This window comes from Ictalurus punctatus, chromosome 22 (genome assembly GCF_001660625.3).
Source record: "Ictalurus punctatus breed USDA103 chromosome 22, Coco_2.0, whole genome shotgun sequence".
Taxonomy (NCBI): domain Eukaryota; kingdom Metazoa; phylum Chordata; class Actinopteri; order Siluriformes; family Ictaluridae; genus Ictalurus; species Ictalurus punctatus.
Window position 1 is genome coordinate 4,935,001 of NC_030437.2, and position 16,279 is coordinate 4,951,279.

Sequence of the window (16,279 nt, forward strand, 5' to 3'; positions counted from 1 at the left end):
TCTGAAGATCATCTCTGACTGTGTCCACACTGATGGTGAAGGGTTGAGCAAACAACACAAAGTCATGCATCACATCCACAAGCCTGATGGATTTGACACACAGCTCTACTTGATGTAAAATACAGTAGTACTTTACCACTTTCCTCCCACATTCACTGACTTTGAGACGCCAAGGTATCAAGGCCACATTTCCTCCCTACCATTGCCGGGACTCCATCAGGTGTAATATCTGCCATATTCTCCCAGTTTAATTCATTCTCTTTTGACACTTTCCCTCTTCTCATATATGGCATGGTGGGCCTAATCAAAAGACACCACGGGCCAACTTTGGCCCGCGGGCCCTTGTTTGGCACCTCTGGTTTAAATGTAATTTTATTTTTTCTCACTTTTAATGAATCAAGACTTTTTTTTTAAATGCCTCTGGTTGAGATGCATGCAAAAGAGATACTTAAGTTTAGGAAAATCTGTAGTTTTCAAAATGATTTATAGTAAAAAAAAAAAAAAAAAAAAGCATTATTGAAATGTGACATCTACAGACTAAAGCATCAAGTGGAATTGTTATAATTAGGCTCATGCCAAAATTATAACACATCCATTTGTTGGATAAGTTTCAGTACCTGCTAAAAGGCAAAGAAAAAGAAAAGTATGCTATAGTACTAATGGTATAATTCTTGAAGCTCATTCATTCAGGTGCAACAGTTGGACGTGTAATACACCCTCTTTTGTCCCCAACCAGGATGAGCAGTACGTGGTACAATACTGCCTCAATGCTTTCTGGCCCACACTCACTACAGCTGAGGAGATGTTGAACTACGCTGGCAGTCGCTTCCCATCATCCCACATCCAGTCAGCTCTGGCCAAACTCGCCACCTTCTGCGGCCTCTACGGTTCAGACAAATTTAAGTATGTTTTATTAACCAGGCCTTGCGTGCATGGGCTGGGAGAAATTTTCCAAATTAAAACGCCGTCCTAAATGTCAAGACTCAAAAAAGTTTTAAGTTTGTACTGATTTGTATACTAATTTAAAGCATCTTCCAAGCTTGTGCCTGAAATAAAACGTCAGTTTTGCACAGCTTTCCACTTTCACCCCAGATCTAGTCAGCCAAGACATGCTTGGTGATGGACGTCGAACATGATGTTTGGAGTAATGTTGCTTACAATTAGTCAGTCTCATTCAATTTTGTTGATCTTATGGCTCCACTATGGCGAAAGAAAATGTTGTGACAAGATGTCAAGTATTATATGATAATTTTTTCCCATCCCTAATCCATATTAAGTGCGTTAATGAAATTGTCTCCCTCACCATTTTTAGTGGTGTGTCCTGGATCGAGTTCCTGAACAGCAGAGATTACCTGAAAAAGATACTCGCACTTCTAAGAGAGGGGAACCTCAGCAGGGCGCAGTACCTGTGGTTCCGACACGAGGTACATCTACACACAACCTTAGACATGTATGTTACTGTCAACTAAGTATACGCTGAAAATTTTAGCCACTGAAAATTTTCAGACAAAAGGAGGAGGATTTGGAAGGCTAGCAGAGTATGATGAGCCTCGTTTGCTGTTTAAGTTCAGTAAAAAGAGTTTTTCTCCAGTTGTTCTGTTGCATACAGCATGACAAAATGAGGTCACATGCTTGTTTTAGTAGGTCAGTGGAATATAGTGTAATAATTGCAGAAATATTTTGTCATATTTCAGGCAATTCAGGCATATAAAATAAATGTTTTTTGGGTTTTATGAATGGCAGTTTTGGAATTTACTTCACTAGTGATGACGTGTATTTTAGAGGTCAAGTGATAGTGGATTTTACCGATACCAGTAACGTGGTTGGGCTGAACCTGCCGCTAACCAATTAGTGAACCAAAAACAAACTCTCAATATAAAATATTTCTGAACTTTATTACAAAAATAAACAGTACTGACTCTACCATGAAAATGTACTGTACTTCTTTAAATAAGGTAAATATTAATATATATGAATGAACTATTAATAAATGTTAAATAAAAATGTAAATAAAAGATGTATGTCCAAACTGAACCAAAAAGTAGCACTCTAAATAACGAATAAAAATAGAGACCTCCAAAATGAATCAAAAGAACATTTCAAATAACACAACAAAATTATTCAGTGACAGTTTTTACTTGGCCTCTAGAGGCTGCTCTCGTAGTATATGATGACAGCGGATCCTTCTCAGCATCAGCCGCAACCTGGAAAATCTATCGGCGTGATATTGTGCCGATAACCGATAGTTCCAGCAGTCGGGTTATCAGTACCGATTAATCTACAAAACCGATCAATCAGTCGACCTCTAATATTTTTTTTTATCTAAATAACAGAGACCGACATCTGCTTGTGCTGAAAATTCAGTTTATAGCAAAAAAGATTCTTTTGGAAGAGTTTTGGACAAACAAGTAAAAGTAATTGCTGTGTTTTTGTAATTGCATAGAGTAGTGTTCTAGCCTGTTCTATTTTTTTATTTATTTATTTTTTTGCTCAAATGGGATTTTATTTTAAAAAAAAAAAGAAGCCAGACTTTGCATATTTTTATGCAAATTTTTGTTCTGATTTGTTTTAAAGGATACGACCAAATCAGTTGCTATATCCATAACTAGCACTGTGTATTTGAGTTTTTAAGTCAAGTAAAGACAATGTGAATCTTTGATAATTGACTTAATTCGATCTTTTCAGGCTGAGTTTGTGAGCGAGTTTAATGAGAAATCCATGCAGGCGTTGTTGAGCTCCATCCCGTCAGACGTCCCGTCTCAGGAGCTCTGTATCTGGTTAAAGGGTGTGGTGGTGCCCTTTATGTGGAGAGTGTTGCCTAAAGGACAGGTATGATATGACGGTACGATGTTAATCATGACAGCCTGCAATGTCAATGTCATACTGTATGCAGTATCTGCAGCTACATGCCTGCATTAAAAAAAAAAAAAAAAAAAAATGTATTCATGTGGCAGATTTTATAAGGTAAGAAATGATTCAGACCTAGAGTTGAGAAGGAACTTTGTCCTGTGTTCATTTCCTGGAAAAGTATGCAAATTCAGAAACAATTTTTCTCCCTCTCCAATAGCATGTTTTTTTTTTTGTTATTTTTTTTTTAATGATCGTCACTGATTTTAAAAATTGAAAAATATTTTAAAAAATCTTTTCCGGATAAGTTTTTCAAGGCTAGAACTCTGAAACTATAGCGTACAATCACAAATACTTTATGCTTATTGCGATAATCATGAAAAACGTTTGATCATCTTTTGTGTTTACACAGAGAGTCCTGGCTAAATGGTTGGAGCAGCGGACAAGAGACCTTGAGTTAACAGAGAAGGTGTGAATTATTAATTAGCGTTTCTAATAAGTTCTTTATTTGAACTCTGCAAGACGTTCTATTTTGTATCTCCGATATATATCCTGTTTTCAGATTGTTATTTCTCTTCTTTCAGAACGACTGGCCTCAGAACGGACTGATGCTCGCTGAACTCGGCCTGCCGTCCTTCTGGATGTCCACAAATCTGGTGCGGTTTGTCTATTTTTAAAATTATTTTACACTGTCGTTAAAAGCTTAACGTGTGAGCTTGGAGTTGATTTGATAGTACATGATTCTGTGAGCCCAGAAAAAAAGATGTCAGTTGGAAAAGAATGACTCTGTAAAAATTTGAATAGAAATCGAATCGGTTTAAAAAAAAAAAAAGTCTAAAGGGTTTTAAAAAATAATTATTAAAGTTTAAAGATATTAGAACAGAATTATTCAAAGAAAAAAATGCTTATGACGAGTAGTATAGAGAGAGGATGAGTTTTTTCAAACAAAAAACATTAAAACCAGCATGAGATGATGTCCACAGGCAAAGACGAACCAGTCTGGAGACGTTAATGCGTAGAGCAGTGGTGACCTCCACCCATTTCTTTTTATAACACCGTGCACGTGATTGGTTGGAATTTGTACTTTACAGGTTGAGGACTGTAACCCAGAGGAGGTGGAGCATCTGAACTCATTGGTGGCAAATCTACGCCAACTCTGTGACCTCTACATCAAATATAACTGCTGTCTCTCACTGTCTGACTTCGAGATGGTACGTGAGCGATGTATTGGTACCAACTTTTTCACTCAGAAGCTTACACTGTAGTAATACATTATTATTATTATTATTATTATTATTATTATTATTATTATTGTTATTATTATTGTTATTATGTTTTTTTTTTTTGTTTACATTTATTCATTATATTTTTTATTTTACCTACTAAACCACAGGTTCCCAAACCTGGTCCTTGAGTACCCACTGTCGTAGAGATTTGAGTGTTTTCCCTGTTCCCTACACACCTGATTAAACTAATCGGCTAACTAACCTTCTCTCTTTTTTCTTTTTCTATTTTTTGTTAAAACGTACAGGATAATGCCTATTCCAGGATCATTTTTGGGAACTTGTGCACTAAAATTGAGTGTGTTGTGCGTTTATTTGTTTACTGGATATTGTCTAGTTTTCCATGTGAGCATGTCTGTGCAGTTTAAACAGGACGCTGATATTTTAGGTAGGTTCTTGGAAGGTCATGAGTTCAAATGCTGGGCCCTTGAGCAAGGCCCTTAATCCTCTACTGTTCGTTGTATAAATGACTCACTTCTGTAAGTCAACAGCATTAAGCCAAGGAGATGGGAAAGGGAGATGATTTGTGTTTGTTTTGTAGGGCAGTACGCGTAGCATGGCGTTTCTGATGCTGGATAAAGTTCTCGCACCGGAGCTGATTGCAGGTGTTGTTGAGAGCAGCGTGAGACCTTACGCTCTGGAGCACAGACTGGACCTCGATTGCATCCTGTTAGACTATATAAAGGTCCTTTTATTCTCTTTCCTCATACTTCCTTCTTACAGTGCAGTAGTATCGGGTATATACACATTCTTTCTTCCAGCTGCTATCCCCCTTTAAAAAAAAAGTTCCATATATTTATTTTTTTAAGAAATTAGCTTTTGAAACCACAAAATACTGCAGCAGTGTGCTGTGTGAGGAAAGTGGAAGCTGCTCAAATTGTCTGATTTTTGTACCTTTTCGTTAATTGAGGTAGTTCAAATGTGAAGGTTAATAAAGGCAGGTGCACTCTGAGAGTAATTAGTAGGGCTGCACAATTAATCGGATATTGATCGTGATTACAATTTTGACTGCCCATGATTAAATTAACATGATCGACTGCAATATTGATGTTTACAGTTCAATATAGTGCCAAAACTGCAGAAAAGGAGATAGCATTTTAGCACTCGAGCTGCCAGTTTCTCTGCGAACTCCAGCACTTGCGCGAGGGGAAATCATGACACTAGCTTGCACGATGCTAAATGGCACTACAGAGGTTGTCGGGGACATTAAACATCACGCCGAACGGGAAAAAACTTTGCAGATAAATTCGGGGCTCTACAATGTGACCATTGTACTTTGTGCGACTGTGAATAAATATTTATTCATACCGGTGCGAGTGACCTGTTCGGAGTTGTGTAATACAATCGAAATAAAAACTACAGGAAGTCCAAAATGCATCTACACCGAGCAACAGTTACTTTCACACTGCTTTTCTTCACCTCAGTCAACCGAACAAAGCAGAGAAGCCATTATGATGACGAGTAACACTGAACATCACCTGCTTCTCTCAAGAAATCCCATAACCGCCATCTTTTATTGATCACGCACTATATTCCTAGATTCTGTCATAATTGAAAAGCTCAAGTTTTCTCATGCCTACTTGTGTGTTATATTGTGGCACATTAATGCCACCATCTCTTTAAAAAAACAAACAAAAAAAAAACACTAAACTTCAACTGTGCTCCTAAATTTTTGTAATCTCCTAAAAGAAATTGTCTTGCGTCTCTCCTCCTGTAAACAGTTATTGCCTTTTCTGCATAGGCCTGAATTGTTTTCATTTAGTTCCATATTGTTATATTTGATACATATTTTCATTTAGTTGATGGCATTTTTACTTATCCTATATTTTGGGTACAATTTTATTGATATTTTGCTTCTATGAGATGATGCACTTTAAGGATCAGTCTAATTTGATGCAAAGATTTGCACATAATTTGTTGCAAAGATTTACACATTAGCCGGAATGTAGCACAACATGGAGGTGAAAGCAGCGGTCTGTTTATTTAAATGTTAAAATAAAAATTTGCTGCAAAGATTTACACATTAGCAGGAATGTAGCACAACATGGAGGTGAAAGCAGCGGTCTGTTTATTTAAATGTTAAAATCATTATCATTATCAGTTTGGCCATAATCGTGCAGCCCTAGTAATTAGTTAGGACTATAGATAAAAGACTTTTCCCTTCCTTTTTCAAGCTGAACCATTTGTTGTGCCGTTTTCAGGACTTGCTGGATTGCTGCAGTTCTATGATCACATCTCTGTTCACCGAGTGGGAGGCCAAAGCAGTGGCTCTGGTTCACTGTATGACTGACACAAATGTAAGCACAGCTCTTAAAACCATATGAGAGCCTTATTGTCGTAAGCGGAAAAACCTCAAATCGCTGAAACGTATCAAATTTCCTTCCTTCCTTTCTAATGACTTAATATATTTTGCCCCCCCCAAAGACTTTATTTATATGCCGACACTTATGTGATTAGGTGATTATGTGTAATCACCCGGCATGTTAATAGTATTGTGGTTTAAATGATGAATGATGAGTGAGCTTGAACGAGACCAATTATATTTGATTGACTGTAAACATCAGTAAAGCAAATATAGCTGTGTGCTGCATCTTGTCCTTCTGTGTCATTCAGCTGGTGATGGACGCCGTCCTCGCAATCATGTACAAGGCTGTGGTTCCCTGGAATCATACAATAGAGAAGCTTGTTCAACAGCATCTGGAAAAAGAGCACCCCAAGTACCTAACACAAAATGCTTATACACTAATATGGAAGCTGAGAATATACAGATTTACAATGCAGATATGTTTTTTTTTTTTTTTTTTTAATGTGTGGGACTTACTGTTGTTGCATTTATTTCTCTTTACTGTTCCAGACAGGAGCTTTTGAAAGAGAGTTATCGTTTAATGGAGATGAAGAAACTTCTGAGATGTTATGGAATTCGCAACTTGACACTCTCTAACTCCAGAGAGACGATGGTTAGTTGGTTTTTTTGTTTATTTTTTTCCACCACCAGTATACAATGTGTGTACATGTTAACACCCTGTTTTATATGATTACAGACATTTAATACTCTGGTACAATCCACGTAATGTACAAGTGTAGAATCATCAACCAAGCATTATACTAATCACTGCTGCCTGTACTTAAAGTGTAAGTGTGTGTGTGTGTGTGTTTGAGCAGATGCTTGTAAGACATATTCTGAAACAGGACTTGGCTACTTCACTGGAAGATTCACTTAAACTCGCTGAAACCTATAAGCTCAACTCGTCTGAAATCTACTACATCTACTGCATTCAGCTTTTGGAAAAGAATGAGGTACATTTATCAGCACATTTTCTTGTGCGATTATCAGCACACACAGCAGGCTTTGTGTGGATTTTAAAAAATATTATTATTATAATGCCTGGAATCATCCTAGATGCATCCAAGCAAACGTGTTCAGAGACCAAAAGCTTCAAATTCTAAAAGTGTTGTATACTTGTTTATCATCAGAGCAGGGCCGAAGTGGGACTCATTATCAGCCCTGGAGTTTCATGCCTTAGACCAGCCCACTTTAGTTCACAACTGACTATTTAAAAATAATGTAATTAAAACCTCAGTATAAAAGTCTGCAATAGTGCACTGTTCTCTACAGCCTTGTAATTCATTGTATTTTTTAAAAAAGTCATCATTTTCAATTCAGTGCAAATACAGTAATCTAAGTGTTGCTTCACAGTAAAGATTTATTTAACAACAGTATTCTTTACAACAACACAATATAATGTTTAAAAGTATCAGAATCTATTTTCTGTAAAAAATAAAAAAAAAAACAGTGTTAATAAATATCTAAACGTTAAAATGAAAAAATATCAAATAAATACAAACAAAATAAAATGTATTGCAATAAAATTAAATAATGAAGAATAAAATAAAGTGTATTGCACTTTCTAATGACACCATCATAACTTTATCCTTTGCATACGGTAAGGAAACGGCTGCTTTACAACTTCAACACAAATATGAGAATATTAGTTAAAGGGTAAATCTCCAACACTATTCTTTAAAACATCACAATGTCCTTTTCTGCAATATCTGTATATATATACTGTACAAAATTGTTCAGAATTCCAATCCTTAAACACAAATAAAGAAGAAAACTTTTTTAAAAAATGTATTGCACTGTTCTCTGCAAGAATTCTTTTCACAGTATAACTTTCTAATATTGGCTTCATCTCTTTTTCCTCTGCATAAATGTAGCTTCAAGGAAACATGGCCAACATTAATAAATGCCTGAGCAATACACTGGTTTCTGCAAGTTTGATTATCACAGTGTCATTGTCCAAAGACATGAGAATTTCAATCCTTTGGTGAATGCGTTTCCAGTCTTTCATGCCTCCCTTTATGAAAGGGCCATCACTTACCAAAGGTGCAAATGCCAAACAGAACAGAACAGTACAGAGATTTTTTTTCACAGTAAGTCAGCCACTTGCAGTTTGTTCCATCTTGGCTATTGAAAACCCTTGGTATAGGATCATTTGGCATTTGTTGAGGATGATAAGAAAAAAATGTACATCTTGTGACTGAGGTCGAGCAAAGTGATCAAAACTATCAACAGAATCATCTTCATCTGCCTTGTTCCTTGTGGTTCTGGGTTCTGCAGCTGAATTGTTGCCTCTGTTATCGTCCCTGAGTAGACTCTGCTCTCCCTTTCACACTTCCTTCTGTATCCCTAGACTCGAGTGCACCTTAATCACAATAAAAAGCATTCTGTAAGCTTTAAAATATTTGACATGGAAAGCACATTTTAATTTAAACTACTAAAATATCCAAATGGTAAAATATGCCAGCTTATTTCATATGACTTTTATCCTATTCCCTTTCAATCATGGGCTTTGTATATTTAGGCTACTATCCTTTGATAAAAAACATAATGGGTCATTAACACTTGGAAAGTTGTTATAGGCTTATTGTAACTAATGTGATCATGTTTACTTATTCACACACTGTGGTACAACCTGTGGTTAACCTGTGTCTTCCACAGTGAGGGCATCATTCTCCTGCATAGGCCTACAACTGGGGCCTTGCTCTGCTTCTGACACTAAATCAAATTTTACAAATTGTCATATTTCTCTCCACAAATCTCCCCTTTTTAAAAAGCTTTCTGATCAAGTCTAGTCAGTTTCACTAAAGTAGTGCTGAATCATTTGGTATCATTCATTATCTCAGGGCATTTTTTATTGAGAAGGTGTAGCCTACACCATACTCTTCATTAATATTAATTCTTCTAATTCTTATATTCACTCAATGAGCAATGGAGGCTGCTGCTTCTGAAGAGCTACGAGAAAAAAGTTTGATACATAAACATGAATGGTGGTTTGCAGACAATGTTGTTTTGCATGTCTGCTGGCATCTTGCAAAGCTCCTAACTATCTTAACGTTAGCTTACCAGTCATCTCATCGTCCTGATTTGGTGTGCTGGTGGAAAAACTGCTCAGTTTTGTACATTTGGCCGCGTCAGTTTGAAGAGCTTTCTTTTTTTTTTTTTTAAATCTTGCCTTTTTCAATGCTGCCTTTGGGCTTTCTATTATCCATTTATAAACATCAACAACAAGCACCACTGAAGTTTAGAAGTTATGTTTCTTTTTTAGCAAGGTGCCACTGTCGGGGGAGTCAAAAGATAATTACATCATCATTAAACTGCAGGCTTCACTCTTTGAGTTGGCTGCGGTAAAATAATAAATAAAAAGAGTGGGGCTGTGGTAAAATGGTGCAGTCAGCCTAGGAACATTATCTATATTTCAACCCAGTGCCATGACAACACCGGCCCTCGCGGCCCAAAAAACAGACCGGCCCACTGGGAATTCTCCCGGCTCTCCCGGTGCTCCCGATTAGCCAATTCAGGCCTGCATCAGATTAGAAATGAAACCCAACATTATGGGGTGAACAAAAGCTGAGTGTTTTTGTGAATTTATTTTATGAAAGATCAAAAGGCTAAACTATAAAGGCAAATTTTTACAGCGTTCTTTGTTCATATTTACCAAGAGTGCCAATATTAGTGGAGGGCGCTGTAGAGATCGACTGATTTAATTGGTTCTACCGATATTTCCCCTGATATTTAAGCATTTTTTTCGTAATCGTATTGGTTTTATAATATCGGATCCACTGATAGACAGCGCCGTCTTGTGGGGGTTTTGTGTGCTGGACCACCATTGCAGCACTGCATGTGGTGTTTTTATTTTTTATTTTTAGATTTGTTAGAACAATTTTTTATGTGCTTTTTATTTGTTTTACTTGTTTACGTACCTCATCAAAGCTTTTATTTAAATAAAAAAAAAGACACTTTAGTAACAGTGCACTTTATTTTTTATTTTTTGCACTCTTTCAGACCCCACTATTTTATTGGTGTATAAATAAGAGTTGTTTTATTTTGTATGTGAGGAGGAAGTGAAATTGATAAAATTGTTCTAAATAAAACAGTTTGTTCAGCCCAGTGGTCATTGTGTCAAAAATGGAAGTAAAACAGTAAATAAATATCAGTTCTGAATATCGGATATCGGGCGCATAAATATGCAGATTCTCGGTATCGGTTAAAAAAAAAATCCGTATCGGTCAATCGTATATATCTAGGAAGATTTTTTAATACGCAAGTCTTCTTATATTTGCAGACGGACAGGTGTATATCCGGGCTGAAAAAGCTGCCACCTGCTGAGGCAGAACTCGTAATTGAACGACTGGCGTGCTGGGCAAGACTCCAACTGCAATACAAGGAGCCGTTCACTGAGGTTGTATCTGATTGGCTTGTACAAGGCTTGTAGTTATTTTTGTGCAGTTTAGTTAAAGCTGCTTTTCCTTTGCAGCTTAGGAAACTACAGATGCAGGTCGCCCAGACGATGGTAGATGCACTGAAGTATCTGCAGCGCATTCAGAGAGGTGATGGTTCTCTCCAGGACTAGGGCATAGTTGTTTTTGTTTTTTTATATTATAAATGTACTAATAAAGAAATTACTTATAACCTCTTTAAATTCACTTGATACACGTTAATATGTTCAAAGCCATTTTTTTTTAACTTTCTCACAGACGATGCCTTGAAGAGAATGGATTGTGAAAACAACTTGAAAATGTTCACAGCCATTGCTCACTTGCAGGTACTTCATCATCTCAAGTAGATTTGACTTTTCAGTATTTGAAATATGAATGCAAAAAAAAAAAATTCCTTATGCATGCACCTCAGGAGGACTTTGACATCTTCTTGACCCCCGAGGAGTATGAAGATCCAGCAGTGAGGAGGCAGTTCAGTCAGCAGCTTATCACCGCATACGAGAACACACGAGCGTGGCATCATTCGAGGAAGAAGCACCCGGACAAATCGAACTCTAAAGAGCCAGAGACCAAGGCCAAAGCAGCAGTGGTTAATGACCCTGATGGTAAAACTAGAACGCTGTCCACTGAGGCTGGACTTCATCGTCTGGCCCGACACCTTGAGAGGACTGAGCAGGAGCTGTGGGCAGACCTGGCAGATCGAGCTTTAGAAGCTGGGAATGTAGAGAAAGCCCTTAAAATCCTCAGGTATTAACAGTGAGACACTACAGGTGTTTTCGCAACGTTTAGTCCGTTTGAACGGAACCTGGTGTGTTTTTCCCCCACGGTGCAATTCATTAGTACGGGTACGAGCACAGTAATCTTACCAAGAGTTAACGGAGTCGGCCCACTTCCAAATAAACTCCATTTCTATTTGATTCTGAATCAACTTGGCTGCTTGATGTGAACAAATATGTGCATTTTGGGGTTTTTAAAAAAAAAATAAAATTATTTTTTATAAATACATTTTTTGTAGCTGTGAACTGGTAAACTGAGCCACGATGCACGAAATCATCATTCAGTATAGTTGAACAAAAACGAAAATAAACGCTGGATGTGATTATACAAATGTTTTTAAAAAAATATATTTGTATAATATTTTATTTTGTCGCATCAGGAAACGTTTGTTTTCCTTTTTTCATCGCCGTATTTCCGGCCAATGAAAAGTATGAAAGTGCCTTTTTTTTTTTTTTTATTATTATTTAAATGAGGAATGCAGCCTTTGTCAGCCCGTCCCATGAAGGACTGTTCCAAAATTGTTAACGTAAGGTTTGTTTATCAAGTGAGCTCTTTGAAGGGCTTGTAGCCTGTATACATAATTCCTCAAGAATATTATATAAACCATGGAATCTTTTGAAACCGTGTTGTAGCTTCTTGCATAAATGTGTAGTCATGTACATGTCCACTTGCCTTTGACTTAAGTGACCCGGAAGATTAAGAAGTTTTAACAGCTACACCCCCCCTCCCCCGCCGCCTCCCTTTTTTCAGTGAACTCTACCAGCACCATCCCAACTCGAGCACAGGTCGAGTGCTTTTCAGCACAGCACGGCGTCTCTGTCAGATGCTGGAGGACAATGTCCCCATGGTGCTGCCCGAAAGAGTAAACCTCCCAGCTCTCATCCACAAACTGGCCTGTCAGGCCATCACCATCTGCCATGCCGGTACCTATACCTTCATTTTTACTCAAAAATGCATTTTTATCAATCATGTAGAAATGTTTTCATATTCTTCTGTAGATCTGCTGCTCGACTGTGTGGAACTGTGCAAAAGCACCAGAGATGCCGCTGAGGTGTACCGTCAGTGTCAGATCGACGACTACGGTTTTGTTGTAAAGGTACAGTTCTGGCTTCTACCACATGTTTGTGTTTTATGTCTGTATGTTTATTAATCTGTTCTTTAGCACGCACTTTATTTTGGACTCTACCTAAAGGATGCGGTACCGAGTGGGGAGGACGACGCCTACATAGAGACCAGTGTTCAGGACATGTTTAACGAGGACTGCATCGTGCTGGACCCGGTCTCAGTGCTCCCAGTGCAGTATAAAATCACTGCCAATCTCCTGCCTCTCGCGGGTACCTGCACGCCGCCTCTGTATAAAATCAATGCCGATCTCAGTTGTACAAATACGTATGACTAAACTATTGTGGATTATTGTATACAGACTGAAATATTGTCATTTCTGTTTTTTGTTGCTTTCTAGATTCACCGTTTTATCCCCTGGGCTGCTCGTGCTTGTCGTTTTGTGCTCTTCAGGAAGGTGATTTATATATTTCATGCCAAATGAACTTTTCTCTTTATTAAGATTGCTTTATAAATGTTGCCCATCTGTATGTCACTAGAAGCCAGTCATGCTGTTCCCTCTCAGATATAAACAAGATTTACTTACTGACTTATCAGTCCCTCTAGGATTTAGCGATTTTTGCAACCATCACAGAAATTAACTGCAAAATCGAGGAAACTCTCCAATAACATTGGGAGGAGCTTGCATTTTTTTCAAAATCACAGCCTCCTTCGATTCATGTGCATCGAAGATGAGTACAGGTCTCAGTAAAAGGTCAAACATCACTACGGGAGTCTGTGCAAAACAATTTTGCACTTTGTTTTTAAATTGGTGAAACTGCAAGTGCACAAAAGATGCAGCAAAATCAAACATTTTTGGCTGCAACAATAATAAAAAAAAAAAAACAACAATACCTGTGAAACCCTGTACAGACTTACACCACAACTACATTATTCCACATAATAGTTTTGGTTCCTACACTTTGGTGAGAACACAAAACAGGAACTTATCCTGGGCTGTTTTCCTCCAGCAGAGTTCCACACACCTTTTATATCCTTCAGTTCGCTGATTCAATGTTTTGCAGACACCGACTACGTTCGGCCATTGCTGGGCCCCGTGGCCACCATGCTGCAGAGTCTGCAGGAGTGCAGTCAGCTAGAGCTGGCCCTAAGGCTGCTGCTGGAGTCATACGGCAGCATTTTACAGCACTTTGTCTCCAACAACATGGACCTCAGTTTGAGCAGGAAGGTGCGATCTTTTCTAAATCTAATTCACTGAAACGTGAATTATCGTACTCGAAAAGGCTTTCTTTTGGGAGTGTAAAATGGTCATTCATACCCCCAGGATAAATATTGACTCTTGCATTACAATGTTTCTAATTCATCAGCGTAATAATGAGACTACATTATTTGCTTCATGAGGCTTTGAGTCTATATATTAAAGCCCCCCCCCCCCCCCCCCCCCCAGCTTCATGCCAACAGTCGGTTATTACGAGATAAGCAGACTCTTGAGGCAATCGAGAAGACTGCTCTCTCTTCTATCAACATGGTTGTGGTGTCTTTATTACAGAAGGTGAGCATATGAATTCTTAATATTCAAACAATATTAATATTCAGTTTGGGAATAAGATTAAACTGTCAAAACAATCCTTCAGTAAATAATCTATTTAACCAAGGGGTTAAATAAATGCATCAAAAACAGTTAACCCTTTTTAATTAGAGAAATTTGACCATGGACTATTTTAGAAATGTAAACATTTATTTATTTATTTATTTATTTATTTATTTTTTATTTTCAATATGAACATTATCTTATGTATTATAGGTCCTGAACTGGCGGGTGGTGGACTGTGACCTGGCCATCGGTCTTTGCACAGTTCTGGGCAAATCTGATGTTCTGGACATTCTGTGGAAAATAATAACTAATGCTTGGCAAAACTATGACAAAATCATGGTAAGATAATTCCCTCTATGTCCAAACCGTTGGCCTAAAGACACATTTTATACTGCACCAGGGTTTGGACCTGGGATCTGTTGCAGTTAATAATGAGTTTGTATAAGTTGACTAGATATTCTCCACTATGTTCTCAGACTCCAAAATGGTGTATTTTTATATATACATTCTGGACAAAACTTTTGTTGCAGAACCTTGCAATTTTTTTTTGTTTGATGTTTGAATTGTCCTCCTCAGGCTGTGGCAATGGTTGGAGCCCATTTCTGCTTGCTTTATAATGACCAGCAAGAGAAGAAGAACTTCCTGTCTGTCATCACAGATGCAGAGTGGGGTATTAAGCTTGGAAAATTTGGGGTTAGTTTTTTTTTTTTTTTTTTTTTGGTTTGTTTTCAAACTCAGTGTCTAATTGTTTTTTAATTTTTATTATTTTTTAATCTGGCTACTAAGAATGAAAATATGTCCATGTCCATGTCCTGCTTTATTCTTTTCCCAGGTTTCCATTCAGTCTGTGTTTAGACAGTGTTCAGAGAGCAAGAGGAATCTGATTCCTGTACTTGTAAAGAACAGAAACATGACTGCCGAGATCTTACAAGATTACTGTAGGTGAGTTACCCTGCAATTTAACATATTCTCTGGACAGTTGACCATATAGACACATCAACTGTATGCCATTCCTGGTTACTATATGATTACTACAGCAGTTCTACAGCAGAAATCTAAAGACCTGTGTCTTGTGCTCATCCCAGGAGTCTTATTCACAATATACTCATACTGATCATCCTAGTAACACACTTTATAAAAAAAAAAAAACAAAAAACATACAAATCAAATGGTTTGATTTTAGTAATATGAGTAATAATTTATAATCCATGCTACGGTCACTCTGGCTCATTGAGGATCTAAATCTACATTTATATTTCTGTAAAACTGCTTTGTGGCATGTCTACTGTTCAAATTGAATGGAAATTTTGGGACAACCATCACTGGCTGAAGATTGCATTCACAATATTGAAGATAAAACTTGGTACAATGAAAATAAATGAACCTGAACTTTTTCCCGCTTCAGCTGCTCATGAACAAACCAAAATCTACTTTATTAAATCTTGTTGAAGCCAATGTTTTAGAAATGAAAAGCCTGGCCAACGTTTTGTAGGATTAATATTAACATGGATTTGCCCGAAAAGAAGCCAAAAGACATTAAATCACTTCTATTAAATGCCTATTTTAGCAACAGCCTTCTGGTCCCAATAGTATACCTTTTACTCACTGAGCTCCTACATTCTAGATTAGTTTTGGTTTGTGTGTTCTGCAGGACGTTCGGGCTGGACAGTGACTCTGCGCTTAATCTCTACATCACCACGCTGCTGCTGCAGGAGAAAGCAGATAATGAGCACTATGAAGTCAGTGCCAGGGATTCAGGGCTGGCTGAAGGGGGCGAAGATGCAGAAGTAGGGCACGAGGATGTATTGGAACACGTCCTACGAATTGTTCCTCGACTAAGCTCCACTGCAGACCTGGTCGTCAGTCTGCACACAGCACTCACTAAGGTCAGACTCAGTCACAACATGCAGGTCACAGACAAGCAACTAAACACAGC

General features: G+C 37.7%; 1 protein-coding gene across 1 annotated transcript in view; it reads left to right on the forward strand.

The window, feature by feature from the left end:
- The window catches only part of kntc1 (kinetochore associated 1), a 53,621-nt gene that overhangs the window by 15,798 nt on the left and 21,544 nt on the right, over positions 1-16,279 (forward strand). The window contains exons 17-41 of the mRNA XM_053674455.1: positions 737-903; positions 1,313-1,424; positions 2,686-2,829; positions 3,260-3,316; positions 3,432-3,503; positions 3,939-4,058; positions 4,672-4,815; positions 6,332-6,427; positions 6,744-6,847; positions 6,985-7,087; positions 7,293-7,427; positions 10,757-10,873; positions 10,949-11,021; positions 11,169-11,236; positions 11,323-11,657; positions 12,438-12,610; positions 12,686-12,783; positions 12,880-13,021; positions 13,150-13,206; positions 13,814-13,977; positions 14,197-14,301; positions 14,554-14,682; positions 14,920-15,036; positions 15,176-15,285; positions 15,995-16,229. Coding sequence (XP_053530430.1) covers positions 737-903; positions 1,313-1,424; positions 2,686-2,829; positions 3,260-3,316; positions 3,432-3,503; positions 3,939-4,058; positions 4,672-4,815; positions 6,332-6,427; positions 6,744-6,847; positions 6,985-7,087; positions 7,293-7,427; positions 10,757-10,873; positions 10,949-11,021; positions 11,169-11,236; positions 11,323-11,657; positions 12,438-12,610; positions 12,686-12,783; positions 12,880-13,021; positions 13,150-13,206; positions 13,814-13,977; positions 14,197-14,301; positions 14,554-14,682; positions 14,920-15,036; positions 15,176-15,285; positions 15,995-16,229 — 3,177 coding nt within the window. The remainder of the gene's footprint in view (positions 1-736; positions 904-1,312; positions 1,425-2,685; positions 2,830-3,259; positions 3,317-3,431; positions 3,504-3,938; positions 4,059-4,671; positions 4,816-6,331; positions 6,428-6,743; positions 6,848-6,984; positions 7,088-7,292; positions 7,428-10,756; positions 10,874-10,948; positions 11,022-11,168; positions 11,237-11,322; positions 11,658-12,437; positions 12,611-12,685; positions 12,784-12,879; positions 13,022-13,149; positions 13,207-13,813; positions 13,978-14,196; positions 14,302-14,553; positions 14,683-14,919; positions 15,037-15,175; positions 15,286-15,994; positions 16,230-16,279) is intronic.